We start from the raw sequence: 27935 nt of genomic DNA on the forward strand, positions 1-27935 counted from the left end.
CGAATTTGAAGCAAACACTTCTTTCAACTATAAATTTATTCACATTCTAAATTCTCAAATTCTATTCCATGTCCCCAGATTTCAACTCCTATTCACTTTACGTTTTGTGGGGTTGTGGAAATTTAATTGATTAATTTTATAATATGTATATGTATGCTGATTGTGTGTAGAAATCTGATATGGTGGGTGTTCAAGCTTATTCCAGTTGATAATATGCAATGTGCTGATTGAAGAGAGGAGGACGGTAAATTGTTATCAATGGCAGAATGTGTTTCTTCACCATCAATAGAAAAAGTCTATAAAAACAATTTTCCAAAAAATAAAAATAAAAATCTTTACACACAACTTTGCAGCTATAACTCTAAAGTAACATTCCCCTCAGTTAATTCAAAAAATTTTATTGTTGAATAAACATTCAGCAACATTTTTTTGATAACTCTTTTGGGTTGATTGTTGAATTGTTGTATTGTTTGTGGATTGATTGTTGATTGTTGATTGTTGAATTGTTGCATTCTGCTGGCTTTAAAATTTGTTTCACCAACCGTTCTAGGCGCCAAGGGGCATTAGTAGGTTATATGCACAAGCTTTGGTCTGTAAGAATATACAGCCACTACATTCTATTTTCTTGTCAAACCTTTAATCTTTTCAACTTAAGATAGGGTGGTGACAGGTTGGGCTGGTTGGAGCATATCAACACCACATTGACAAGTCTGTTGGCAAATTTGTTAGAGAATAACGCGCAACCTTCTAATACATTGACTGAATTTGTGTAAACCCATGTCAACTGGTTTAAGTCTTCTCTATTTGGCTAGTTGTATATTTTGTTGATAGACTAGGGAAAAAGAAACAAATTAGACAATGATCTAATAAGTTAATATTTAATCTTTATGGGTAACTTTTAGTTATCACTTATCATTTTCATTTTTTTTTCTTACCCTCATGATCTGAAACTTAAATTATTTTGATTTTAAGGATTTGTAATTCTTCTTCTTCTTCTTTTTCCTTGGCACCCTGAAACCAATTTTAAACCCCATCAACCCTTAAAATTCCCATATATAAAACTCTTAAATCTATTCAGACTTTCTTTTTCCTTAAACTTGGGTTTTCTTACTTTATTGTAAGCTCAAACTTTACCCTTTATGTTAATCTTTTAAAACCCTGAATCCAATATATTTTTATAAACATTTCCTGCCATTAAGGGGTTAGGACTTAGGAGGGCTTGAGCTTTCTCAGAGCTACAACTTTTTGGAAAAAGCTTCAGCTGCTTTCAGAAGCAACCCAAGGCTGATTAACAAAATCTGCCTAAAAAGTCAAGCTGCATCACAAAATCAGCAAACTGCCGAAATGCCTGTGGGTTACAAAACCTTTTACACCTATGGAGAAGCCTCAGGAAACGAGTTTTTGGCCTCAAAGTTGATATTTTTCACCCTAAATTTAAATTTTAAAACGTACAATCTCTCCATCCACCATTTAGAGAATAAAATCATAAATTTCGGTCAAGTCTAAACATACAACCTCTCTTAATTGATTAACCTCTGATTTTAAGGCTTTCCACCAACATGATTTTTTCTGGCATATAATGCACCAGATTCAATACAACACACTTTTTTCAACCAAAAAGTCATGGCTTTTGTAGCTAACCTTTGACTACAAACCACTAAAGTATAGGAGTTTTTATAAAATTCTTATTTTATTAAACAAAATCCTCCCAACCAATGCTTGGAGAAGGATCTCTTTTGGACAAGATTAAGAGAAATCTGCTTTTAGCAGCCGGCAGCCATTCTATATAATCTTCACCATTTATTTTCAGGTGCGCCCTTTAAACGGTTCCCCAACCTTCGAAAGCATCATAAAAGAAAGCTGTATGTTGGAATACCTGCTACATAAAAGGAAGCTGTCTACAATTGGTCCCCATGGCAGCCAAGTGTAGTGGAGACTAATACGTGTTATTTTCTTGCATCATTTCTTAGCTTCAATGGTTTGCCCTTGCGCAAATTTCACTCATTTATGGGTGCCTGCATATAATCTGTTTTTTAAGAAGCACTTCGTGGACCCTTTTGACCACTAACATACATTTTTTTGAAAAACATTCAGCAACATTTTTGTTTTGATAACTCTTTTTGATTGATTGTTGAATTGTTGTATTGTTTGTGGATAATTGATGCAGCCAGCAACTATGATTTAAATTTCATGCTTAAAATGGCTCTTCAATATTTCTGGGTAGTTTACTATTTACTTTTGATTTAGGGGTCTGTTATGTTATTAAGTCGTTTATTTTAGGCTAAAATGCAAAATGCACCTTCTAAGTTTAACTGAAGTTCATTTCAATCTTCTAACTTTATTTTTGTTCAATTGAGTTCTCTAAATTTTTAACAAAATTGGATGAAAGGACTAAATTTGAAACTTAAAATGATTCAATTGAAGGAAAGTAAAGTTAGAAGACTAACATGAATTTTAGTCAAACTTAGAGGGTGCAATTTGCATTTTAGCCTTTATTTTAAGTTTGTGCTGAATTCAAGTCAGTTGACAAGTCTGATCTCACTTTTGACTAGTTGGTATTATTGAGTTAGTTGTCTCTACAGAATCTTTTTTTTTTTGTTTGATAGGTCTCTAGAGAATCTTGAAAGTAGTAGGTATTTGTTAGGAGAATATAGAACTATAAAAACCAAGTCTACAGCTAATGTAAGGCAGTCTATTGCTGATTAAGAATACTATATCCCATTTAGGGCTCATGTCATTTCAACCTGTTTTGTCTTCTCATAATCTGTTTTAGATTGGTTCCAGCAAGCCTTGGCTGCATTCATGGTTATGTAGAAGCTCAAGAATCTGAGCCTAGGAAAATTGGAGTTCAGTTACTATATTTCCTAGTTTCAGTAGGAAGAGTAAGAGCCTCCATTTTTTAGCTACATGCCCAAAATCTACAGGCGGAATGCAATCTAATGTGTTTAAATTGTTAGTTTTAGACTTGTTATGTACATACATACATATACACGTGTGTGTGTGCGTGTGCGTGCATACTTCAACTTTAACAGCCCTTTTAAGAAATGAAATAATTATGTATTTTAACAATTTCACTAGGCTTAATATAATTGTTTGTGGGCATTAGAGTTATTTATGAAGACTTAATTCTGTGGAATATTGTTGCACTCTTTGCAGTATGGAGCCTGGGATCGATGAGGAGCCAGAGATTGTGCGCCCTGGTCCAGAAGATCCTTCATTGTTGACGCGACAACGAAATCATCGATCAGAGGACATTTGGAATGGCGAGGTGAAATATCTAGTTTTAACAACTGCTTTAATTTTTACGTCGTCTTTGACTTTTAGCAAGTTCTTTGAAAGTTGTATATCTAATTCTAACGACCGCTATAATTTTTATCCATTTTACAGGACTCGGGCTCACTTACATGCCGTGGTCGCGCTAAGAAGATGGCAAAGATAACGATGCAAGATAATCGGGTGATTGATATTATCAAGTTGGTGGGGTTAGAAGGATTGTTTAGGGTCCCTTCCAGAGAGATAGATCATTGCCTAATATCGGCCCTAGTTGAGCGATGGCGGCCGGAGACTCATACGTTCCATCTTCCACATGGTGAGATGTCAATCACCCTAGAAGATGTGGAGGTCATTTTTGGACTTCCTATAGACGGTGAGGTCTTGGTTGGGCCGACTACTGTGGTGGATGGGAATTGGAGGCAACTGTGCGTGGAGTTGCTTGGTTTTGGCGTTCCGGAGAATGACAACAAAACTTTGGTGGGGCAAAGAATTCTCATTAGCCGCCTTGTTGAGCGCATTGCAGAGCCACTGCCTCATGATGCAACGGAGGAGCAAGTACATCAGTATGCCCGGTGTTATATTTTAGCACTACTAGGGGATAAGATTTTCATGGATAAGTCGGGAGATAGGGTGCATCTGATGTTCTTGGAGTTCCTGCGGAACCTTCATGATCCGCCAAAGTATAGTTGGGGTAGTGGTTGCCTGGCATGGTTGTATAGAGAGTTGTGCCGGGCAAGTGATAAAGAGGCATCGCAGATTGGTGGGGCGTTGCAATTGGTCCAGTATTGGGCATGGGTGAGGTTGCCATTCTTGTGCCCGAGGATAGAGCCTCCACCTGGATGCGATTATGGCCCATGGCCAAAAGCTCCACTTGCATTTAAGTAAGTATTCTCCTGATACTTAGTGTGTGTTATGCAATGTACTATTGTTAGTAACTAAGTGGTAATATCTTATGTTATTCGATCGTAACTGTAGGTGGGTGCGGGTGCCAAGCCCGAAGAGTAGGCCATCCGGCACGGCGTTGATCCATTATCGTGAGCAATTAGCTAGAATGCAGCCGGACCAGGTAATAATATACAAAATTTCTGTGGAAGTTATGTTAATTTTCCTTAAGAATATGTTGAAATCATTGCTTTAACATATCTTCTATTTTAATTTTTGTTTTTCCCTTTATCTATGTATTCTCCTTTGTTTCACATTTTAAGATGCTATGATAATTGTATTTTGTTTCTACTGTAGATTATATGGCAGCCATATGAGGCAGACTTCGGCCACCTTCCTGACTTCTGCGTCGCAGGGAGGGATACGTGGACGGCAAGGGTGCCACTGGTGTGTTTTTGCATAGTAGAGACACACCACCCAGATCGTGTCCTTCGACAGTTTGGGTTGGCGCAAGAGCGGCCCGACCATGTTGTGTACGATGATAGACTGCATAGAATAGACTTACGTGGGAAGGTGGAAAAGAATTGGAAGGAGGAGCATGGACCGTATATCCTTACATGGGATACGAGACAACAACGAGTTTGCCATGCACCTCCTCAGATTGGTGAGATGCCTCGCAATCATGATTATTACCGCTGGTACCGTTCGGTCACTCGAAAGTATGTCGACCGCAACAGCGCTAAATTAGATATAATGGTAATGTGTTAAATTAGATTTTATTGCCTACGTTGTTTTTTCTTCAGTACATGTAGGAACGTAGAATCAATTGATTTCTTTTTTCAGCAAATCTGGTTTGATCTGACTGACCTCCAATTAAAAAGACTTTCTATTACATATAGTATTCTAATAACACTTTTTGTTCTTAGTTGAGTATTTGAGTAGATCAAATCTGATTGTACTGGTTCTTTCTCCGTTTTAGATTGAAAGCCATTTAGCACTGTTGGAGATGCTTCCTGTAGGCAGCCGAGCACACAACCATGTCCGACGTGTCCTAAATAATGTGGCTGGGCTTGGTAGTGGTCTTGCAGCAAATGGGCAGGCAAACAAGGGGCATGAGACTGAGTCAACAGCTACTGCAACCCCAAGCACAAACCCAGCACCCCGAAGTACATCAACCCATGGTCAAGGTGCTACTGCAAGCCCAAGCACAAGTGCAGCTAGGGGCCGTGGTCGGCCTGCTACAGCAAGCCCAAGCACAAGTGCAGGTAGGGGCCGTGGTCGGCGTGCAACAACCCCTCGGGTTTTAACTAGTCCCGAGGTACTTGCACCCATCCCACACGCATCTCCTCCACCTGAGATTCCTCCACCCATCCCAGATGCATCTCCTCAACTCGAGGTCCCTTCACCCACCCCTCCTTCGCAGCCTAGTATTGATCTTGGTTTTGATTTTCATATGACCTCTCCTACACACCCTGAGACACCCTCATACCCACCCACCAGCTCCAATGCACCCACTTTGCCCATGACAATGATCCCCACTCCTAGCTATACAGAGCATCATTACCCACCTACCTCATCCTCATCCGACCCTTTAGGGCCTCCGGTTGGGATTGACACTGATGTACCGGACGAGCATCCCCCTCAGCAGCCCTCACCCCCATGAGGTAGACCACAACGTACTAGAAGAGCACCCACTTGTGGGACTGGTGGACACAAAATAGGACACAAAGGCGGCTCTATGGTATGATAACATTACCAACAATGTAATGATATATCTTGTGGTTCACTTTATTCTTATCATTACACCGAATATTGATTGTATGCATCTAATGTCTTTGCAGCACGATGATGAGCCTAAGGATGATGCCCAGCCTCCTCCCCCCGCGCCCAAACATTACATAAGGGTTAAAAAACGCAAAATTGGTGAATCTTGAAAAAGAAGCAATACCTGAAATGTGGTAAATAATTTTATTAGAAATTATTGGAATTTTAAGGTGGGCAATATTTTGCAATAACATTATGCATGTACTTGTGTTCTATTGAGAACTTGTTACTAAACTATGTGTTGGTCTTGTGTGATGGGACTCTTACAGAATCTGGGAAATAAAATTTATGGCGAATGTGTGTTCACAACTCTGACTATCATTGCTAGTGCCATAATGTTCAAGGTAGATATCTCAAACATATCCTGAATTATGCTTCTGATGCTACATGATGCTTTTATAATTTGCATACATTACTGAGAAATGGTGAGCTGTAATCTTTTTCTTCTTGTATATTGTGCAGGATTGGTCAGGTCAGCCTATTACTTGGACTGGGCACCCTGAGTCCCGCTTCACCTTTGATGTTGTTGCAGATGAGAATGTCAGCCAGGTACTCTTATTAGATTGATTATTGTATCTGTTTTGTTGCGTTTAGTTGTGTTTTCTTCCCAATGCCATGGTTGGGCCTCATTTAAGTGATGCAATAACAGGAGAAACTATTTAAAGTGGCTGGATTGCCGATGGTAGAGAATTGCATGGGAGGCTACAATTTAAAGGTTCGCATAACAATATCATCAAAATGCATAGAGATCTATATCCTTAAAAATTTGCATTGGGGTATGCCTCCAAACCGTTATGTATTAAGAAAGCCACAATTTTTTTTTAGTTCTGTTTTATTATTGTTTTAATAATTAGCTGGCTACAAATTCTTCATTTAGACACATTTTTCTTTTTGTTAATCATTACTTCAGTAACACTAGGACACTTCTTGTTTAGGTGAAAAGGTATATTGATGTTTATTCAGCGTCATCAGTCATTGGATTTTCCCATGAAGACTTGTTGCAAATAGCAGACATATATGCTCAAGCAGAGGAGAATTGGTCACATACAAAGAAATCATTGTTAGATAAAAATGAATGCTGTGATTCATTACCTGTTCTTAAGAGGCAAATTGATTTATATGTTAATTTCCTAACAAGTGTTGCAGAGCTAGCACGCTCCAAATGGACTGAGTTTAATCTAAATATGATGGGTATTGGTTTTGGCATTATGTTAGTATCGTTCCTTGTCCATTTTCTTGCTATCAAGAGGGTGAACAAGCAGTATGGTGCTTCTTTCACTTCATGTGGAGATTCTGGGATTTCCTTTGGCTTAATTTGTGCTTGTTTTGTAGTAATTATACGTGCAAGCAGCTTCCTCTCAAATAGTTTTATTTGTAAGCTCCATGTCTCTGACTTTTCTTGGCTTTATGGTTGCACATTCCATCTTATATGCTAACATTTGCAACCTTGTTTTTGGGAACCTTGGGATCAGTGGAAGAAGGAAAAGTAGCAAATTTTCTTTTGGCTACAACTGGCTTTGTTAAGTTACGTTATTCGATCATGAAGAAGAAGATGCTATTAGAAGTAGGTATTTTGCCTGAGATTCTTGTAATTAATTTTTCAGCAACCTTCAATGTTGTGGGTATGATATTATAATTTGTACATAGGGTATGTTTGCAAAGCATAGGATTTAGGTTCTGTGCTCATCCTGAAAAAATCGACTTAAACTCATGTTTTTATATGCAAGTTTGTCGAGACTGTATAGTAATCTAGGTTGGTATTTGATAAAGTTCAGATTTTGTTTAGTTTGGTTTTCAATTTTTAGCTCATAAACATCAAATTGAGACCCTGTTCATGATTTTTACCAAATAATACCAAATCAAAACCAGTTACACTAATGATGGTTTGTGTGGTTTTTTTTTTTGTGGTTCATGAGACCCTCTTAATACTTTTGTATTTAATATTGTAATATCATTTACAGAAGGTTATTCAAGATTTGTTTCTCTTGAAGCTAATTTTTCAGTCATGTATTGCAGGCAGTTGTCTTCCTTCTTTTGATCACCTTCTGCAGATTTTCTATTGAAGTTGGGCTATCAAAGCAGGCTGCTACCTCACAATTTCTGAATGAATCTACTTCATGGATGACCAGTATTGCCTCAGGAGTTACTTCTTGGACATTTATAGCTGAGGTTGTGCCATTGCTAGTGCTGATTTTATTGGCATACTTGCTATACAAGACCATTTCTAGCAGATCTTGTAGAGGGATATGGAAGTACGTGATCATGGGAACCATTTTAAGTTATTTTCTCATAGCAGTGCATTGGGCCTCAGAAAGTAGCATAAGGAGTCTTGCTCTGGTTTCTAATGTCATTGGCAGAAATTGCATCCCTCAAATAATTTATGCAATTGGGTTTGGGCAATTATTACTACTGGCATTTGGTCGGCAGTTCAACAAAGATAAATTTTTAGATGGCAAGGAAAACTTAGTTATTAAGACAATCGGGATTCTCTCTGCTTGGAGTTCAATAGTCATTCTTCTATCAGGACAACAAGGTCCCTTGGTTGCTTTAGCATCAATAATTGATTCTTTTCCTTACCATCCCTCCCCGTCACCTTCTTCTTCTTCCTAATGGCCTCAATTTCCACCTGCTTAATGGAGTCCATTATGGTAGCAAATTTAACTACCTGACTAGCATATCCCGCTTTCAACGCCGCTGACTTTAGAGTCGAGTTCTGAAAATGGGTGTTGAAGTTGCTAGCAACATGTCGAAGACAATATCTATGAAATACCTTTGCTTTTCCATCATCCCTTCTAGGCCAGTTTGCAATGGCGTTTTTGATACCGAGATGTCGGTCAGAAATTATGCAAATGTCGTCCTCAGGTATCAGGTGGCCAATCGTTTCTCTGAGGCATCGTAAAAACCACCTCCAACTGGACCCTGACTCACAATCCACAACAGCAAAGGCGAGAGGGAATACCTTGTTGTTAGCATCGGTTGCCATTGCGACCAACAACTTTCCCTGATATTTACCATACAGATGGGTCCCATCAATACTGATAACCGGCTTGCAGTATTTGAATCCTGATATGCATGGACCGAAAGACCAAAACACATAATGCAACAATACGGTGTGATCTTCATCGGTGGGTGTGACACGATAGCAAACCGGGTAGTCGGGTCCTGATCAATATACGCCATTAGCAACTTTTGCAGCCTTTGGTAAGATTCTTCCCAATCTCCAAACATAAGCGCAATCGCCTTTTGTTTCGCATCCCATACCTTGTAGTAAGAAGGCTTATGGCCATTATATTTCGCCTCTATCGAGATCCGAGATGCTTAATTTGAGTGGTGTGATCCTCAAGTAACTTGTTATGGATTTCTGCCGCAATAAAATTACAACTCATCATTCTACCATCATTTCGCACCCCGGTCGGTAAACACGTGTGAGGACCCACATACACGGTGACCATCCATAGATTTTGGAGCTCGGGCTTCATAACTGCGTAGACATACCACTTGCACGACTCATGCACGCATTTCGCACAAAAATTTTTCCTCGTCGACCTAGTGATCTTAAAGTTTTTGTTTTCCTTGAGGGCACAAATTGTTAATACGCGCTTCACCTCCACTTTACTCGCAAAAGTCAACCCTTTGCACAAATTCATCCCCTCTCTCCAAGTAGACACAAATGGCATCTCAATATGCGAAGGATCAACCATATTTTCCCAAGTATTTGCAGAGAATGACAATGTAGGAGGTGCGTAGGCAGGGATTGTGTTTGTAATGTTTTGGACACTAATAACATTGTCTGCATCAGGTTCACCGCCGTCCAATGTCTCATCGTCATCAATGTCCCTCTCGAAGTCCCCAAAGTCCCGAAAGTCCCCTCTCTCAATCATGTCTTCATAGTCATCTTTATCGGCAAAATCTTCACCGTTAATGGCAAGATTCTCATCAACATAGTCGTCATCATCATCATCATCATCATCGTCATCATCATTGTTAACGACAGTAGTCTCATCAACATAGTCGTCGTCGTCATCATCATCGTCATCATCATTGTTAACGGCAGTAGTCTCATCAACATAGTCGTCGTCGTCATCATCATCATCATCTCCATCGGCATGAACATCATCATCCTCTACATGTGTAGAATACTCATATTGAGCATCCGGAAGCGCAACTTGTAAGCTTCTAGTTGTTTGTTGGATATCCTCTTGCCATCCTGCAAGCGGCTCCAACTGTATGTACAACTCAATGTTACTTACTTCAGCTATACTCTCCAACTTGTCAAACATGATCTTCACATGTTTGTCTTTTTCTATCAGCATATACTTGTAATTAATCCGGTGCTTCATGATTTCATTTGGCATACGATAAGTAATTTGCATGTTGTACGCATCAGGATTCTTACCCAACTCTTCCATGACAAATATCTTCAATTCATCAAGGGTTTTCAACCTACGATCAACTTCGGCATAATAAGTTCTCATACCCGGCCCCTCAAATGGCAATCCCTTGTTCGCATTGGGATTCTTAAGCGGACCACCATGGTATATGATTATAACAATATCGTGCATTGTGAACCTGTTCAAGTCAAGTCCTATGTTAGTTAAATCACATAGTCGTAAAGTGAGGGAAAAAAGTAATGCAATCTTACCAATGAACATATTCAAGCCAGGTTATAGAGTGCCCATTAATATCTAAAGGCCAAGACGTAAACCTTCTAATCCTAGTGGATGGAGAGACGGAATTATCTATTACTCCATTGTGTGGTGACCTATAATGCCTAAAAGGGTTCTGAAAGAACTAGGTGGGTAGAGGAGCATGATTACATACCCATTCACTACATTCATTCACTACCCATTTCATACCCAAACCAATGATAAATAAAGTCAAAAAAACTTGAAAGATCATGATAAAAATAAAAGCCTAGAAATGATGAATAAAATTTTGATAATTACATACCCATTCCCATTCATTACATTCATTCACTACCCATTTCATACCCAAACCAATGATAAATAAAGTCAAAGAAATTTGTAAAATCATGATAAAAATAAAAACCTAGAAATGATGAATAAAATTTTGATAATTACATACTCATTCCCATTCATTACATTCATTCACTACCCATTTCATACCCAAACTAATGATAAATAAAGTCAAAGAAATTTGTAAGATCATGATCAAAATAAAATGATGAATAAAATTTTGATAACAAAAACTATACAAATAAATACTCAAAAAATTAACACTAACAAAACAAAGTTCTATAATTCACAATATTGATAAATTAACTAAGTTATGTTAACTATCTACAAAATAAATGGTAAAACTCTTTAACCCACACCCATAGACAACATATCCAACTATAATGACAATCAAATTATGCAAACCCTTACCTTAGATATGAATTTGCTGAGAGGGAAGAGCAGTGAGAGTGGAGAATGTGGTTTTGTGAGAGTGAGTGGTGTGAGAGAGTTATGGGTGAGTGAGTTAGTGAGGGTGAGTGAGTGAGAGAGTTAGTGAGGCTGAGATTTTAGGTTTTCTCTGTGTGTTGAGCAGTGAGAGTGGAGAATGTGAGAGAGTTAAATGCCACGGGCTGAGTTTTAAATAAACATGCCCAGAGGAAATCGAGTCTATAAGACTCGAGTTACTGCATGAAACTCGAGTCTCTAAGACTCGAGTTATATGCGTATAAACTACATAATTTATAATAAGATATAGGTAAACTCGAGTTTTATAAACTCGAGTTTAGGTAGACTTAAAACTCGAGTTTATAAAACTCGAGATCCAGGTGGCATTTTCTCCACCTCAGCAAGCCCAAAGCGAGCAGAAAGCGAGTTTTTGAAACTCGATTTATTATGTAAATCTCGAGTTTCAAAAACTTGAGTTGCTATTTTCCTACATAGTTTCAAACTATGCCTAACTTACTATATTCATGCATCCACATGCCTAATCTGCACATTCCCCCACATCATGACTCTTGTTTCTTTTTCTTTTTTTGGTATATTGGTAAATTCCTCTAACATGTTATATCTACCGAGTATAAGACTTCTCAAAACTGGGTAGTTTAATTCCTAAAGTCAACTAGTCCTTAAGATTTTTGAGAAAAATGACTAATAGGCTTAACAGTATTTAGGGATTAAGTTAGTTTTAAGGATTAAATTGATTAGTTTTGAAAACTCTTGGACATGGTAAGCATTAATCCAAATCTTAGAACATGTCAATGGAATTTACTCTTTGTAAATATATGTATATAATTTTTTTAATAAATTAAGCAGAGGCAAAAGAGGAACTAAGGTGAACTTGCCCATAAGCATCAACAATGAACCAATGAGGATCGAGTTAATAGGTTGGATGCCCCAAGTCAAAAAAAAAAAAAAAAAAAAAAAAAACAAACAAACAAAAACAAAAAGAGGTCCTTTGGTTTAAATTGTGAGTAAGTTCATTAAGGGATTTCTGGCAAAAGGAGAAAAAAACATCAGTGAAATCACAAAGGAGAGGTCTAATGTCTTTTACGACATAATGGAAATCCCATTTAAGTTGCAAGGTTGGATTGCTGATACTTGATAGAGTTGGTCACAATTTTAGAACCTCGTTAAAAAAAAAAAAAAAAAAAAAAGGAAACTTGCAACCTTGATTAATGTCAATTATGACAAGTAGGAGAGTAACACTTGTTTCAACATGCGTCAATTGCCTTACAAGTCTCAATTGACAGAGGAAAGGAAGGATCCCTTGCTAGAAAACGAGGCATCAAAATTAAATTTGGTCCAACCTGTGGGTGTGGAGCACAGGCCTAAGGGAGGTGTGTGTTTAGGGATAATGGAGGCCCAAACGTTTAAGTGGGATTGCAAATTTAAGTTTGTTGCATTTGCTAGGTTGATGGGAGTTTGGAAATGTCGTAAAAAAATGAGCTTGTTTCAATGCCACCAAGGATGGTCACTGAGGGGGTAGAAGGATCAGAATATGTTTTTGGACCTTGGGCTTGGTCCGAGGATGTTAACTCATCCGAGGGGGTCTTAGTGGTAATGATTGTATTGAATATGAAAGCCCACAAGCAAATTATTGCGGAGGAAGTTGGTGGAAATGGTTCGAGGAGGGAGATCTCCTCGGATGTAGGAAGTAGAGGTTATACTGTACACCTCGATGTATATAGGGGAGTATTAGGAGTTCTGGTGAGGGAGGATGTGTTCCATATGGGCACAGAGATAAGGAGTGAATAAGTTATATCTGAGAGAAAGCTACTACCACCGCATTAAAGACTCTACACCTACCTCTCTAGCCGCATTAATGGAAAACTGACCTCTGAACAGTGGCGAGCAGTGTAACAGCTATTGTTTGAGGACTTCAAGAAGGCGGTGGATGAGACAAGTATCTAGATTGGTGATCTGGTCCATACGTGGAAGATGATGGGAAGAAGGAAGATGATATAAAAGGAAAAGAAAAGCATTCAACAGGGGGGATCGGGAAAAAGAAAGAGAAAAACACTGTACGCACAACCTTCAAATATAACTTATTATTAAAAGAAGAAAGAGGAATATAATTCATCCTCGGCTTACGTCCGAGGAGAGTTTTTGTCATAAAACCATTTTATTGTGCATGCATTGGCGCTTGAGCCCACCATACTTGTTATCCAATATCCATAAAACCTAGGTTTCAAGCCTACGCTCTACAAATTTCATTGTATAAGACTATTTGGGCCTGCACCCTTCACACGATTGGGTCCAGGTGCAAATTGTGTCCTTATAATTGGTGCCGTTTGTGGGAAATCTTCTGTTGAAGGACGGATAGCGTGATGGCAGGCTCAGGTCCACACCATGCGGAGTCTATGGGGTCCCAGCAGGAAGACCACTTTCAATTTCTTGAACGGGAAAGAGATTGGGAGGGCAGTGTGCACACAAGGCGCACCGCTAGGAGTCATTCAAGGGGAGGAAGCAGAATCCCTCGCGAGGACGATGCTAAGGCCATGCAGAAAGAGATTGACCATCTGAAGAAGAAGCTGCGCCATGCAAGACGACGGCGAACACCCTCGTTTTCTGATCCTTCATCTGAAGACTCCCAAGGTAGTAGTTATAGGCCCAAGTCAAGAACTCCTCCTAGTGATATTTTCTCCTATGAGGAGGATGATCTTTGTGGTGATATGGGCAAGAATTCTTCTTCCAGGGGCTTGGAAATGATGCTATGAGCAGGGTGTTGCACCAAATTTCCAAGTCACCCTTCACGCGCAGGGTGGAGAAAGGAGAGCTTCCTCAGCACTTCACCCAACCAAATTTCACTATCTATAATGGCCGAACAGACCCTGTAGAGCATGTGAGTCATTATAACCAGAGAATGGCGATGCATTCTAAGAACGAAACTTTAATGTACAAAGTCTTCCCTTCTAGCTTGGGACCTGTTGCAATGAGATGGTTTAATGGACTGAGGGCAGGTTCGATCGATTCCTTTATGGAACTTACTATGGCATTTGGGTCTCGTTTCATTACCTACAGTAGAGTTCCTCGGCCTCTAGATTCATTATTGTCCATGGCCATGAGGGAGGGAAAGACCTTGAAAACATATTCTGATAGATACTAGAAGATTTTTAATGATATTGATGGCGATTTTAATGAGGTGGCGATTAACACTTTCAAGGTGGGCCTTCCAACTAAGCACGACTTAAGGAAATCTCTGACCAAGAAGCCTGTCCGGAGTGTACATCGGCTCATGGATCGTATTGATGAGTACAAACGAGTTGAGGAAGATCAACAGCAAGGTAAGGGGAAGGCGAAGGTTATCCCTCAGGAGAGGAGGGATTTCAAGTCGGATAGATACAATAACAACAAGCCGATGAGAGATTTTGCTGGGCAATCTGGTTCAGCCACTCCTCAGGCAGTGAATACTGTGTTTCGTGAACCTGTGCAGCAAATATTAGAGAAGATCTATCATGAATCGTATTTTAAGTGACCCAACAAAATGGCAGTGGACCCCATGAAGCGTAATCAGAACCTTCATTATCATTATCATCAAGAGAGAGGTCATACCACTGAGAATTGTAGAACCTTGTGGAATCATTTGGAACAGTTGGTTAAGGAGGGAAGGTTGAAGCAATTTTTATATCGGCCCAATGGGCAAGGAGATCATTCAGGCTCAGTAAATCAGGGCAATAATGCTTCAAGGCCTTCATTAGGTACAATCAACGTTATTTTTGCTACTCCAGGAAGGACTGGTTCTTGCCCTACTAGGGTGATATCTGTGTCACGAACTCTTGCCGAGGAATCTCATTATGAGCTGAAAAGGATTAAGGGGAACACTCCACCTATCTTAGGTTTCTCGGAAGAAGATAAGGTTGGGACTATCCAACCGCATAACGATGCTTTGGTTGTTACACTTAGGATAGGGGGGCTATGACGTAAGAAGGGTAATGGTTGACTAGGGTAGTGGGGCTGATATTATGTACCCTGACTTGTTTAAGGGGCTCAACTTGAAGCTCGAGGATCTTACGGCTTATGATTCACCGCTCATAAGCTTTGAGGGGAAGGCTATCATTCCAAAAGGGCAAATTCGACTACCTGTGCAATCAGGTCTGAAGGTTGTAGATGTAGATTTCATTGTGGTAGATGCTTATTCTCCTTACACGGCCATTTTTGCAAGGCCTTGGCTGCATGCTTTAGTTGCTGTTTCTTCAACTCCTCATGTCAAGGTGAAGTTCCCATCTGGGGGACTAATCGAGGAAATCAGTGGGAGTCAATCTGTGGCTAGACACTGTATAACGGCTGCAATTCTGCATCAGACTGGGCAAGAGTCATCAGCCTCAGCTAAAGGGGGTTTATAGCAATCAATGTCCTTGGCTACACCAAAGATTGCCGAGGTAGAGGAGCATGCGTGTGAAGAATTGGAAAAGGTTCTTATCAACGATGATCCTGAAAAATTCTTTCAGGTGGGAATTTAGCTTCCACCTCTGGAAAAGGAGGAGCTGGTCGCGTTTTTGAAAAGGAATATGGATGTATTTACGTGGAATGCTTATGAAGTCCCGTGGGTTGATACAAATTTCATTTGTCATCATTTGAATGTCAATCCGTCCGTGATGCCAAGGAGACAACCACCTCGGCGCTCATCTAAGGAGCATACTGAGGCTGTCAAGGAAGAGGTACTTAAGCTTAAAGAGGCTAGTGCTATCAAAGAAGTGTTTTATCTAGAATGGTTGGCTCACACAGTGGTAGTGAAGAAGAAGAATGGAAAATGGAGAGTTTGTGTAGACTTCACAAATTTGAACAAGGCTTGTCCTAAAGATTCATTCTCAATGCCTCGCATAGATCAGTTGGTGGATGCCACTGTTGGGCATCCTCAGATGAGCTTTCTGGATGCTTTTCAGGGTAACCACCAGATACCCTTGGCTCTGGAGGATTAGGAGAAAACGGCCTTTGTCACTCCTACAGGGAATTATCATTATAAGGTGATGTCTTTCGGTTTGAAGAATGTAGGGGCTATCTATCAAAGGATGATGACCAAAATGTTTAAGATTCAGTTGGGAAAAACAATTGAAGTGTATGTGGATGACATGGTGGTGAAGAGCAAAATGGTTTCTATGCATATATCAGACTTGAGTGATACTTTTCAAACGCTAAGAAGGTACAAGTTACACCTTAATGCTTCCAAGTGCTCCTTTGGGGTGGGATCTGGTAAGTTCCTAGGTTATATGGTAACACACAGAGGAATTGAAGTCAATCCCGCTCAAGTCAAGGCAATTAATAGCTTACAACCTCCTCGGAATCCAAAAGAAGTTCAAAGGTTAACAAGGATGACCGCTGCCCTTAACCGGTTTATTTCACGGTCCGCAAACAGGTGTAGGCCTTTCTTCCAGTTGCTGAATAAGTGGAAGGGATTTGAATGGACCGAGGAATGTGCACTAGCTTTTCAACAACTTAAGGAATATCTTTCGCGCCTACCCATTATGTCTCGGCCAGAAATGGATGAAGTTCTGTTTGCATATATTGTCGTGGCTCACCATGCTGTTAGTTTGGTTCTGATACGGGTTGATAATACTATACAGAGACCAGTTTATTACGTGAGCAAGTCTTTGCATGAGGTCAATGTGTTATCTACAGTTGGAAAAGGCAATCCTAGCATTGGTACACGCTACGCGTAAGCTTCCCCATTACTTTCAATCTCATACGGTGGTGGTTCTAACTCAACTTCCTCTTAAAATCTGTACTTCAAAATGCTTATTATACGGGTAGGATTGCTAAGTGGGGCACCATCTTGGGGGCTTTTGATATTAAGTACATGCCTCGCACCTCTGTGAAGGGTCAAGTGCTTGCTGATTTGGTCGCAGAATTTGCTGAGCCTTCATTAGAAGATAATGCTAAGGGGCTGGACATGGATGAAAAATCAATTGGCATGATCTCGTGCAAGGAGCCTGCAACATGGAAGGTATATGTTGATGGAATAACGAATCAAAGAGGATCTGGTGTGGGACTAGTTCTAATGTCTCCAGAGGGGCTTATGTTTGAGAAGTCCTTGAGACTGGGATTCTTGGCCACCAACAATAAGGCGGAATATGAGGCTTTACTGGTCGGAATGGATATGATTCAGAAAATGGGGGGCAAATCAGTGCATATGTTCTCGAATTTGCAATTAGTCGTGGGTCAAGTAGAAGGGACATTGGAGGCTAGAGATCCAAGAATGCAAGAATATCTGACCCGAGCCAGGTATTTACAATCAAAATTTGAATATTTTATCTTGTTGCATGTCTCAAGGAGTATGAATACCCATGCTGATTCCCTGGCTACCCTTGCAATGTCCTCGACACAAATTCTACCTCGGGTTATCCTTGTTGAGGATTTGTTCAAACCCAGTGGAATGAGTGTTGACGCCATTCGGGTTCAACAGATAAGGGTAGGACCTAGTTGGATGGACCCTATAACGTCCTTCCTTAAGGGTGATGTTCTACCAGAGGAGAAATCTAAAGCGGACAAAATACGTAGAAAGGCACCTCGGTTTTTGTTATCCGAGGATCAAAAGTTATACAAACGCTCATTTTTAGGACCATATTTACTGTGTATACATCCTGAAGCAACGGAGTTACTTTTGGAGGAGTTGCATGAAGGAATCTGTGGAAGTCACACAGGAGGAAGGTCTTTGGCACATAGAGCTCTTACCTAGGGATATTGGTAGCCTAATATGCAGAGAGAAGCACAAGACTATGCAAGAAAGTGCAACCAGTGTCAAAGGTATGCTTCCAACATTTATCAACCAAGAGGTGTCCTAAATCCTTTGTCTAGTCCTTGGCCTTTTACTTAATGGGGCTTGGACATTGTAGGACCTTTCCCAAAGGCAGCAGGGAATAGAAGATGGTTACTTGTCGGAACAAATTACTTCACTAAGTGAGTTGAAGCTGAACCATTGTCAAACATCAGGGATGTGGATGCAAAGAAGTTTGTCTGGAAGAATATTGTCACTAGGTTTGGAATCCCTCATACTCTTATTTCAGATAATGGTTTGCAATTTGATAGTAAAGCCTTCAGAAGATATTATGGTGATTTGGGCATCACGAATAGATATTCCACTCCAGCTTATCCGCAAGGGAATGGGCAAGCCGAGGCCGTAAACAAAGTTATAGTCAGTAGACTGAAGAAAATGCTAGATGATTCTAAATGGTGTGAGCTGCTTCCTCGGCTTAAGCTAACTCACCCTTTAAATGTTGAACTTCTTTTTGTGCGGTCATTAACTCCCCCACCTTGTTCTGAAGTTCTATACGTTGGGCTTCTACTTGGGTCTCAGCCGTTTTGAGTCCAGCCTCAGCACTCCTTTTTAACTGCACCTCTTCAGTTAATTTGTTCGCAATTTTTTTCTTCTCCTGCTCAGCTTGGCCCAAGGCTTTCACAGTTTCAATCTTGACCTTAATCTCGGCATCAGCTTGATTCCAAGCATCCTCTACCCATTTCTCGGCCACAAAAACCTCATGAATGGCCTGTACAGATATAATAAACATGTATAGTATGACACGAATAACAGAAAAGTATATATAAATGAGTTTACGCAAAAAAAGATAAGTTGAATGGCACGTACCAAAGCCAAATCCCTTTTTAAGGAAAGAAAGAGTTGGGGTTGCTTCATCTTCTCCAGAGCATTCATATCTTTGGGTAAAAGGATGGGCTGTTCCAAGACTTCAGCCAGGTAGTGAGAGTACCCCTTTCGGAAATCCCTTATAGAAGAGTGACGGGGAATAGGTGCCCTATCTAACTCTAATAGGGGTGACTAATGGGATTGGGCTTGGCGTACCTCAGCCAAGTCGTGGCTATCCCTACTCTCCACGGAGGGGGCTCGAACTTGACCCTTCCCTACCTTTTGTTGCTTTTGCTTCTTTTTCTGGGCCAAGTCCTCCTCTTCAACCTCATCTGTTCTTTTCTTCTTGAGATTGGGTGCAGGAAGGATTGGGCCCGGAGGAGGAGGTGAAGGAGGGAGATTAACTGGGGGTTGGGATCCAGAAGTATCTTTCGTAGTTTTTGGCCCCTTTGTGTGAGCAGACCCCTCAGACCTGTCCCTGGTTTTCGAGATATTTCTTCTTCTTCCTCGTCACTATTATCAACACGTGCAACTATCAGACCCTCGATACAAGAGCCCTCGGCGGATTCGTTTTCTTCATCCGAGATGTTGACAACGTGGCCCTCTAGAGGTCTTTCTGCTTCCTCGAGACAAAATTGGTCTATTTCTTCTTCAAGAGACAGACGAGGAGACATGGGCTCTTCTCGGATGACAGTTGCTTTTAGTGGCACTGAAAGAGGGACTGCACTTATCAGGCGTACGTATAGGATGACAGAGGGGTCGTCCGATAAGTCGTATAGAGCAAGAAAATCTGGTTTTAACACGTCTATCCTTCTACATCTCCGGTCACCTGCGATGATCGCGTTGCCGATATCTTGGTAGGTAGACGATAACGGTTTGTATCCCAAGATGAGATGAGCCGCCCTTACTTGCAGGTCTTCGCTCACAAATATCTCAGATCTTAAAATTCTGTTAAGATCTGTGATGTTTGCTTCGCTCAGACGAGGTGCTACGTGCTGTTTGTCTGCAAAGGATACATCCAAGAAGTCAAATACGGTTAAACCAATAATAAACGATAAATACAGAGAGTAATAAAATACGATTTAAATCTAGGCGGTGAAGTTAGAAGAGCTAAACCCCAGGCCAGGGAATCTAAATCCTAAGGAATCACACCTAGTTTTCCCTCTTTGACTGGACAATAAGGGTCATTGGACCATCTCCCAAAGGCGATTAAGTAGTCGTCCTTTATGCCTTTGTTAGACTTAGGAAGACATGATATGAGTCTAACGATGATAGACCTAGATTTGAGGTAGTAACCTACGCCTTTAAGTTGGTGACACTCATACATGTGGACGACATCTTGCCATCTGAGATTCAGACCCAATTGCTCGTTGAGAGCGTCCACACAACCTAGGGTTCTAAACATATTGGGTGTACATTGGTCTGGGCATAGTCTATGGTTACGCAGGTATTCACTAGTAACATCCTTCATGGGAAGTGTCATTCCACCCTCTAAAAATGCGATTATAGGAATGACAACTTCTCCCTCCTTCCTATCGTTAGCTATGGCTTCTAGGGCACAATACCTCAAACCCATATCTTGAGGGATGCGGTATTTGGCTCGGAAACCCTCTATACCGGCATCAGTATCTACTAGGCATTTGAATCTACCCATTTGGTTGAAGTGAAAGCGGATATTTAGAAGGGGAAGGGGTACAGTTAGTGGCCGAGGACTACAGCCAAGGAGAAAAAGATTTTAAAAGAATGAAAACTTACAGAAAAATAAGTGAATGATTCTTCGTGAGCTTCTTGAGAGGAAAGAAAAAGAAGGAGTTTTAGGATTTGACTGATTTCTGGAGTAAGGAGTTGAATCATGGTTTCTTAGGCGTTTTAAGACGTGGGGGGCGACATTAAATGGGAGTTCTCCCGCTCAAACTTTGAGGAAAAACCCGAACTGTTGGATGTACATCTCACCGTTTGACGTGGGGGACAGGGCGTTACTTTAAGCAATTAATGGGGGCATTATGAGTTTTGAGGAGCCAGGAGTAGTTTCAAACGGAGTAAGAAGACATTCTCACGTGTGATTATTTGAAAAGCCTGTGAAAGTGGTGGTGTTGAGTCAAAACTTCATTTTCCCCCTCGGAAGGGGGAAGGAATGAATTTTTGAGGGGCTATTAAGGGGGTAGAAGGATCAGAATATGTTTTTGGGCCTTGGGCTTGGTCTGAGGATGTTAACTCATCCGAGGGGGTCTTAGTGGTAATGACTGTATTGAATATGAAAGCCCACAAGAAAATTATTGCGGAGGAAGTTGGTGGAAATGGTCCGAGGAAGGAGATCTCCTCGAATGTAGGAAGTAGAGGTTATACCATACACCTCGATGTATGTAAGGGAGTTTTAGGAGTTCTGGTGAGGGAGGTGTGTTCCATATGGGCACAAAGAGAAGGAGTGAATAAGAAATATCTGAGAGAAAGTTGCTACCACCGCATTAAAGACTCTGCACCTACCTCTCTAGCCGTATTAATGGGGAAATAACCTCTTGAACAATGGCGAGCAGTGTAACAGCTATTGTTTGAGGACTTCAAGAAGGCGGTGGATGGGACAAGTATCTAGATTGGTGATCTGGTCCATACGTGGAAGATGGTGGAAAGAAGGAAGATGATATAAAAGGAAAAGAAAAACATTCAACAAGGGGAATCGGGAAAAAGAAAGCGAAAAACACTGTACGCACAACCTTCAAATATAACCTATTGTTAAAAGAAGAAAGAGGAATATAATTCATCATCGGCTTACGTCCGAGAAGAGTTTTTGTTATAAAACCATTTTATTGTGCATGCATTGGCGCTTGAGCCCACCATACTTGTTATCCAATATCCATAAAACCTAGGTTTCAAGCCCACACTCTACAAATTTCATTGTATAAGGCTATTTGAGCCTGCACCCTTCACACGGTTGGGCTCGGGTGCAAATTGTGTCCTTACAGTCACAATGTTGGGTATAATTCAACAATTTACTTTTGTGATAAAGTAAAAGGAATAATGCACAGATCTAAGAATAAGAAATAACACAAATAGATGTGATAGGCAAAAGAAATAAACAAATACTAAATATATATGTAAAGAGAAATCTAGAAATAATTAAAAACTCACAGACCAAATGCATGAATGATGAACAATTCAGATCAAATCTTGTGTTTGACACAATTTTCTTAAAGCAGATTTCGCCTCTCACATAATCATTGTGGTGCTTTGAGACTCACGGACGTCTGCCTCTCAGAATAATATAATCTACAGCACAAAAACGAAGTACACAAGGTCGTGCTCTACGAACTACTTAATGTCTCTTTCTCTCTCTTTGACACAAAATGAAAAACACAAAATATTCTCATTAGGAGAGTTTTTTCTGAAAAAATAAATGTTTTTATGAAGGAGGGACTATGTAAAAATTATACTTTACTGAACAGGCATTCTGTTTCAGTAATAACTATTCTGTACAGACTAATTAACTCAAAAAATGAAAATAATAAAATATTATTATTTAGACAAGTGGGCCGAATCCACATATGCCAAAAGCCCAACCTAATGTCCAACTCATGAGCATATAAATCCATATATTATCTCTTTCCTTTCCTATGTGAGACTCAGGATTTTTACCACTTTTAATAACATTTTCAAGTGAACATAGAAACATTAATTTCTTATTCACTCCATGTTACTTTTCCAACAATCCCCCACATGAATAGAAATTGATAAACACAATGCAAATGATAATGCAGACACAGAGTGAGTAGAAGAAAAGTTACTGTATTAAGAGAAGTAACTTTTGGCTTTGAACTTTAAGTTGTGAAAGACTATTAGATATACTAGCTAACCAGTAAACATGATGTCTTGAATGTTCAGCCATTTGTGTATACCAAGACAATAGAATTCACATGGCTCCTTTTCAAACATATTTTGTTCTTATAATTGTGTTCATTTCAGCCCTGAACATATCTTGGTAAATTCATGAAATGCTTTAAAGAATTCAGCCTTAAAACTCTCATGGAAGCGATCTATTTCACACTTATATAAGTGATTCTTATTAAGAGTATCCTACTATATCTCACTTGAAATTCCAAGATATAAGAATTATTAAAAACAAAGTTTACCCTGAACATCGTTTGCAGGCATCACTATTTCATCATAGGAATGGAAGGGAGATGTTATCTTCATAGTAATAAAACTAGTCTCCACAATTCAGTTGTCCCTTTGAACCTAGATCTTGGGATCTTCAGTCAGCTAGGTTGGGTTGTTATCCCGGAGACTTTTATGTCGTAGGCTTTAACCACATTCCCCTCGATGAGCAGTTTACTTGCTTTCCACTCAAATAACTGATTACGGATCCTTTTTATAATTTGGAACAATTTCCATTTGAGAGCAACTGCTTCATAGTAATATGTCTCTGACGAATATGTCAAGACCTACCATAACTATGTGTACTACCAAGACACTTAATTGGTAATTACACATTTAGAAATAGGTAGCATATTTCTCATGTCATTGTTTTGTTTCTCAATTGAAACCTCTTTAAATAAGCCACCTTCTTTTTAAGAAGACACCCCCATATTTAAAGAATTATAAAAAAGTTATTTGACATTTCCATAAATCATAGCGTCTTACATATTTTATTTGAAGCAACTAGTTAGAGAATATGATATTAACAAAAGGAGCTATTCTTTTTGATATATCCAACACCTTTCACACATGGGAATGTCTTCCCTCTTATGCCTCAATTTGACACTGAACAAGTTCACATGGCTTAAGCATATTAAATAATCTTACAAGTCTAGCATGTCAATTCATATGCCAACGCAACTTTTCCCTCTGTAATATGCCAAACTACTTTCTCCAAAAATCAGCCAAGAGGAAAAGTTGAAAGAATCATATACACATATAAATTGAAGCTAAAAAGTAATAAACAATTCTAGATATTTTACATCAAACACACATATAAGTCAACTGAAGATTATATATATACTTTTACAATACAAAAGTACGTAAACTACAAACTGGTTGAATATATATATACATACACACACACACACATAAGTCATCTCTACATCACACATAAATTATTACAAACCAAATCCACACTTGCAATAATCCAAATTTACTCTATATTAATTTTGAAAAGTCCATTGCTCATATAACCCTTTCCCACGTACATGTCATTCATTGTGAGTACAAACTTGTCAGATTCAATGACCAATTTGAAACCATTCTTACTCAAAAGTGAGCAAGAAACAAGATTCTTACGAATATCTAGCATATGTAGCACATCATTTAAAGTAAGTTTTTTGCCTGAAGTCATCTTCAATATTACCTTTCCTCATGAATATTTTTTCTCCATTGTCCACAGGATGGTATGAAGAAAACAAATTCTGATCTAAACATACATGGCGAGTAGAACCAGTGTCCATCCACCATTCCTTGATATTTCCTCCTACCAAGTTCACTTTAGAAATCACTGCAGAAAGGTCTATATCATCCACATCTTTAGAAAAATTTTCCACTTTAGTATTGTTGGCTTGAAAGCCTTTCTCGGTCCCTTGATCTTTACGCTTATGGCAATCCTTAGTACGATGCCCCATCTTGCCACACACATAGTATTTTCCGTTGAACTTTGTAAAGTTACCCCCACTAGTTCCTTAACTCGAACTTTCACCAGAGCACTTCCTCTTATTCTTATTATGCTCCACAATCTTTACTTTAGATTCCATGCAGTGATTCCCTACTGCTTTTTCTGAAGAACGATTGTCTTCCTCAATTCTCAATCTTACGATCAAGTCTTCTAAGCGTATCTCCTTACGCTTATGCTTCAAGTAATTTTCGAAATCTTTCCAAGATGGAGGCAATTTCTCAATGATAGTAGCCACTTGAAATGATTTACTTACAAACATACCCTCAACATGCATTTCATGTAAGATTACCTGCATCTCTTGCACTTGACTAAGCACAATTTTGGAATCCACCATTTTGTAATCCAAAAGTTTGCCCACAATGAACTTTTTAGTTCCAACATCTTCTGTCTTGTATTTTTATCCAAGAAATCCCATAATTCTTTTGCTGTCTTGATTGAACTATACACACTATACAATGTGTTGTCCAATCCATTCAAAATATACTTTTTGCACAGGAAGTCAGCATGTTTCCATACTTCCACAGAAGCAACCACTTGCCTATCTGTCTCATTTCCTTAAGTTTTGGAGCATTCTTATACAAGAATTTTGCCAAATTCAGTGTTGTGAGATAGAACAACATTTTTTGTTGCCAACTCTTAAACTCAGTACCATTGAATTTCTTTGGTTTTTCTCTATGATTAACAAGAATAGTAATAGGGGCAACAATAGACACAATTTCATTTGACATTTCTATTAAAATAAAACTCCATCAGATTGAATTCTCAAAATCCAATTGAAGCATTGTTTTATATTACACAACAACCAAAATAAATAGACACAGCACTGTATTCAAGTATCACTTTAAAGTAAAAATCATATAAAATATAATAAGCCATCTAGTCTCTGTGTAATCTCAGAATATACAAAGAATTTTGATAGTAAAAGTATTCTACACAGATACCAAAGAAGTACAATCAAAATTCAACAGAACATGAATCTGCACTAAAAACAAATCAACAATTGACACTCACTTTTGTAGACTAGACAATACATAGCTAACATAGTAATAGAGGTTCTAGAGCCACGTGAATAAAAAAGGTCATAAGCATATATAATATATAATATTGTATCTAACAAGTATTTAAAATACCGGATTGCAAACACGTATAGTGATTGAACAAATTCAAAAAATCCCCGGCCAAAAAATAATTCAAGTTTCACAAATATCCTAATATAATATATTATAAACCAACTATACTTCAAAACCAAACAATGCAAACACAATACCAGAAAATATATAGACCAATTCTCAGTCAAACAAAGATTCAAGAAGACAAATATCCTAATATAATTTAATTTAATTTAACCCACCACTATTGTCAAGCATTCAATCAACTTTATCAAATAGCTGAAAAATATCTAAGACACAAGACACAACAAATAAGAGAAAGGTCCTAGTCTAATATAATAATTAAGAAGAAAAGATCAACCATAAACCAGTATGTATAAAACAAATTTTGCAACACGAAAACAACGTTTTCAAGAAATCAAAGTTCACAATTTAACTTTATAAAATAAACCAGTACAAAGATAATCATGATAAAGCATAAACACAAAATCATTTTTTCCCAAATTCTGTGCAGAAGAATACAGTTGCCAATTTAGCATTTTTTCAACAAACACAAATTCCTTTCACTGTTAAATCACAAAAATAAATTAAAAATATTTTAATTATACTTTAATATTGTTGGATATACTTCAACAATTTACTTTTGTGATAAAGCAAAAGGAACAATATACAGATCTAAGAATAAAAAATAACATAAATAGATATGACAGGCAAAAGAAATAAACAAATACTAAATATATATATATATATAAAGAGAAATCTGCAAATAATTAAAAACTCACAGACCAAATGCATGAAGGATGAACAATTCAGATCAAGTCTTGTGTTTGACACAATCTCCTTAAAGTAGATTATGCCCCTCACTCAATCACTGTGGTGCTTTGAGACTCACCAACGTCTGCCTCCTAGGATAAAATGATCTACAACACGAAAACGAAGCACACAACGTCGTGCTCTGCGAACTACTTAATGTCTCTTTCTCTCTCTTTGACACAAAATGAAATGCACAAAATATTCTCACCAAGAGAGTTTTTTCTGAAAAAGTAAATTTTTTTATGAATGAGGGACTATGTAAAAATTATACGTTACTAAACAAGCACTCTGTTTCAGTAATAACTGCTGTGCACAAACTAACTGACTCAAAAAATTAAAATAATAAAATATTATTATTTAGACAAGTAGGTCCAATCCACATATGCCAAAAGCCCAACCCAATGTCCAACTCATGAGCATATAAACTCATATATTATCTATTTTCTTTCCTATGTGGGACTCAGGATTTTTACCACTTTTAATAACATCTTTAAGTAAATATAGAAATATCAATTTCTTATTCCCTCCATGCTATTTTTCCAACACATAACTCACAAGACTAGGGAAGCTACAAGTGTAAAGTATTTTGGTTTTATTCTTTCTAGACCAAGAAATTTTGTTGGATCCAAAATACAGCAAACCTAATCAAGTGTGGATTTATTGGGTAGGGAGGTAAGGTTGACTTGGTATGTCTCCATACAATTGTAGTGAATAGACATTTAAAGAGGATATGTACCAACAACTTAGGTTGTTGTTTGTAGAGAAAGCAGTTCGTGTCTTTGATTTGAATTCGATGTTTGATAAATTATTTCGTAAGTTTGTCTTAATCAATTTTATAAAGGAATAATTTGAGTATTTCATTGGCTTTTGGGCTTCATAGCTTATTCCAATAAATAGAATTGAGAGGACGAAAGTTGATGAATTTGGAACTTTGGTCAACTCATTAAGCTGAGAAATTCCCACTTTGTTGGAAAACATATGATGCTGTACTCTACAAATGGATGAGGGTATATGAATTTGCTAAATGAAGTTCACATATTAGGGATGGAATATGTATTGTGTAGTAATTCATGATTTCATTAATTACTTTACAGGGAGATGAGTTCAGCATCTTGTTGAACAACTGGCAAATGGGTGGTGTGAGGGGAGTAGATTCAATTTTGGGTTAAGGCCCAAAGGGCTTGAAAGCTCGCACTAAAAAGGACGGGCTAGGCCCACCTCTATGAATCATAAAGGGAAGTGTCTCTCAGATGATTCCCAAGGAGTTTAGGATATGCCATCAACATTAAAACTCTCATCCAAGGAAACAAACATGGGTGACCTCGGATAATACAAAGGAGTAATCC

At 38.7% G+C, this 27935-nt stretch overlaps 3 protein-coding genes and 1 long non-coding RNA gene across 4 annotated transcripts; all 4 read left to right on the forward strand.

Moving 5' to 3' along the window:
* The first annotated feature begins 4072 nt into the window (after positions 1–4072).
* Positions 4073–4723, forward strand: LOC142608981 (uncharacterized). The gene is made up of 3 exons (XR_012839559.1): positions 4073–4154; positions 4249–4339; positions 4513–4723. It is a non-coding gene; the product is annotated as an uncharacterized LOC142608981 (long non-coding RNA).
* A 1973-nt stretch (positions 4724–6696) lies between these two features.
* On the forward strand, positions 6697–8589 carry LOC142606319 (uncharacterized). Its single transcript, XM_075777708.1, has 3 exons — positions 6697–7353; positions 7452–7543; positions 7996–8589. The coding sequence occupies exons 1-3, from the start codon at positions 7164–7166 to the stop codon at positions 8587–8589; spliced, it is 876 nt and encodes a 291-aa protein (XP_075633823.1). The 5' UTR covers positions 6697–7163.
* Positions 8590–14919: 6330 nt separating this feature from the next.
* Positions 14920–15778, forward strand: LOC142606393 (uncharacterized). Its single transcript, XM_075777778.1, has 2 exons — positions 14920–15291; positions 15380–15778. The coding sequence occupies exons 1-2, from the start codon at positions 14920–14922 to the stop codon at positions 15776–15778; spliced, it is 771 nt and encodes a 256-aa protein (XP_075633893.1).
* Positions 15779–15784: 6 nt separating this feature from the next.
* LOC142606479 (uncharacterized) lies at positions 15785–18108 on the forward strand. Its single transcript, XM_075777848.1, has 3 exons — positions 15785–15883; positions 16997–17088; positions 17184–18108. Exons 1-3 carry the CDS (start codon positions 15785–15787, stop codon positions 18106–18108), a joined length of 1116 nt encoding a protein of 371 aa, XP_075633963.1.
* The last annotated feature ends 9827 nt before the right edge of the window (positions 18109–27935 follow it).

This window comes from Castanea sativa, chromosome 1 (assembly GCF_040712315.1).
Source record: "Castanea sativa cultivar Marrone di Chiusa Pesio chromosome 1, ASM4071231v1".
Lineage (NCBI taxonomy): Eukaryota > Viridiplantae > Streptophyta > Magnoliopsida > Fagales > Fagaceae > Castanea > Castanea sativa.

What these genes read in the sequence shown, in the direction of transcription:
- LOC142606319 (XM_075777708.1), top strand. Translation starts at nt 7,164, where the DNA reads ATGATGGGTATTGGTTTTGGCATTATGTTAGTATCGTTCCTTGTCCAT. An exon ending in CCTCTCAAATAGTTTTATTT is followed by an intron (nt 7,354 to 7,451) that starts GTAAGCTCCATG and finishes CCTTGGGATCAG; the next exon opens with TGGAAGAAGGAAAAGTAGCA. An exon ending in AGAAGAAGATGCTATTAGAA is followed by an intron (nt 7,544 to 7,995) that starts GTAGGTATTTTG and finishes CATGTATTGCAG; the next exon opens with GCAGTTGTCTTCCTTCTTTT.
- LOC142606393 (XM_075777778.1), top strand. Translation starts at nt 14,920, where the DNA reads ATGGCAGTGGACCCCATGAAGCGTAATCAGAACCTTCATTATCATTAT. An exon ending in GTTTCTCGGAAGAAGATAAG is followed by an intron (nt 15,292 to 15,379) that starts GTTGGGACTATC and finishes ATGGTTGACTAG; the next exon opens with GGTAGTGGGGCTGATATTAT.
- LOC142606479 (XM_075777848.1), top strand. Translation starts at nt 15,785, where the DNA reads ATGTCCTTGGCTACACCAAAGATTGCCGAGGTAGAGGAGCATGCGTGT. An exon ending in ATCCTGAAAAATTCTTTCAG is followed by an intron (nt 15,884 to 16,996) that starts GTGGGAATTTAG and finishes AATACTATACAG; the next exon opens with AGACCAGTTTATTACGTGAG. An exon ending in AGCATTGGTACACGCTACGC is followed by an intron (nt 17,089 to 17,183) that starts GTAAGCTTCCCC and finishes TTATACGGGTAG; the next exon opens with GATTGCTAAGTGGGGCACCA.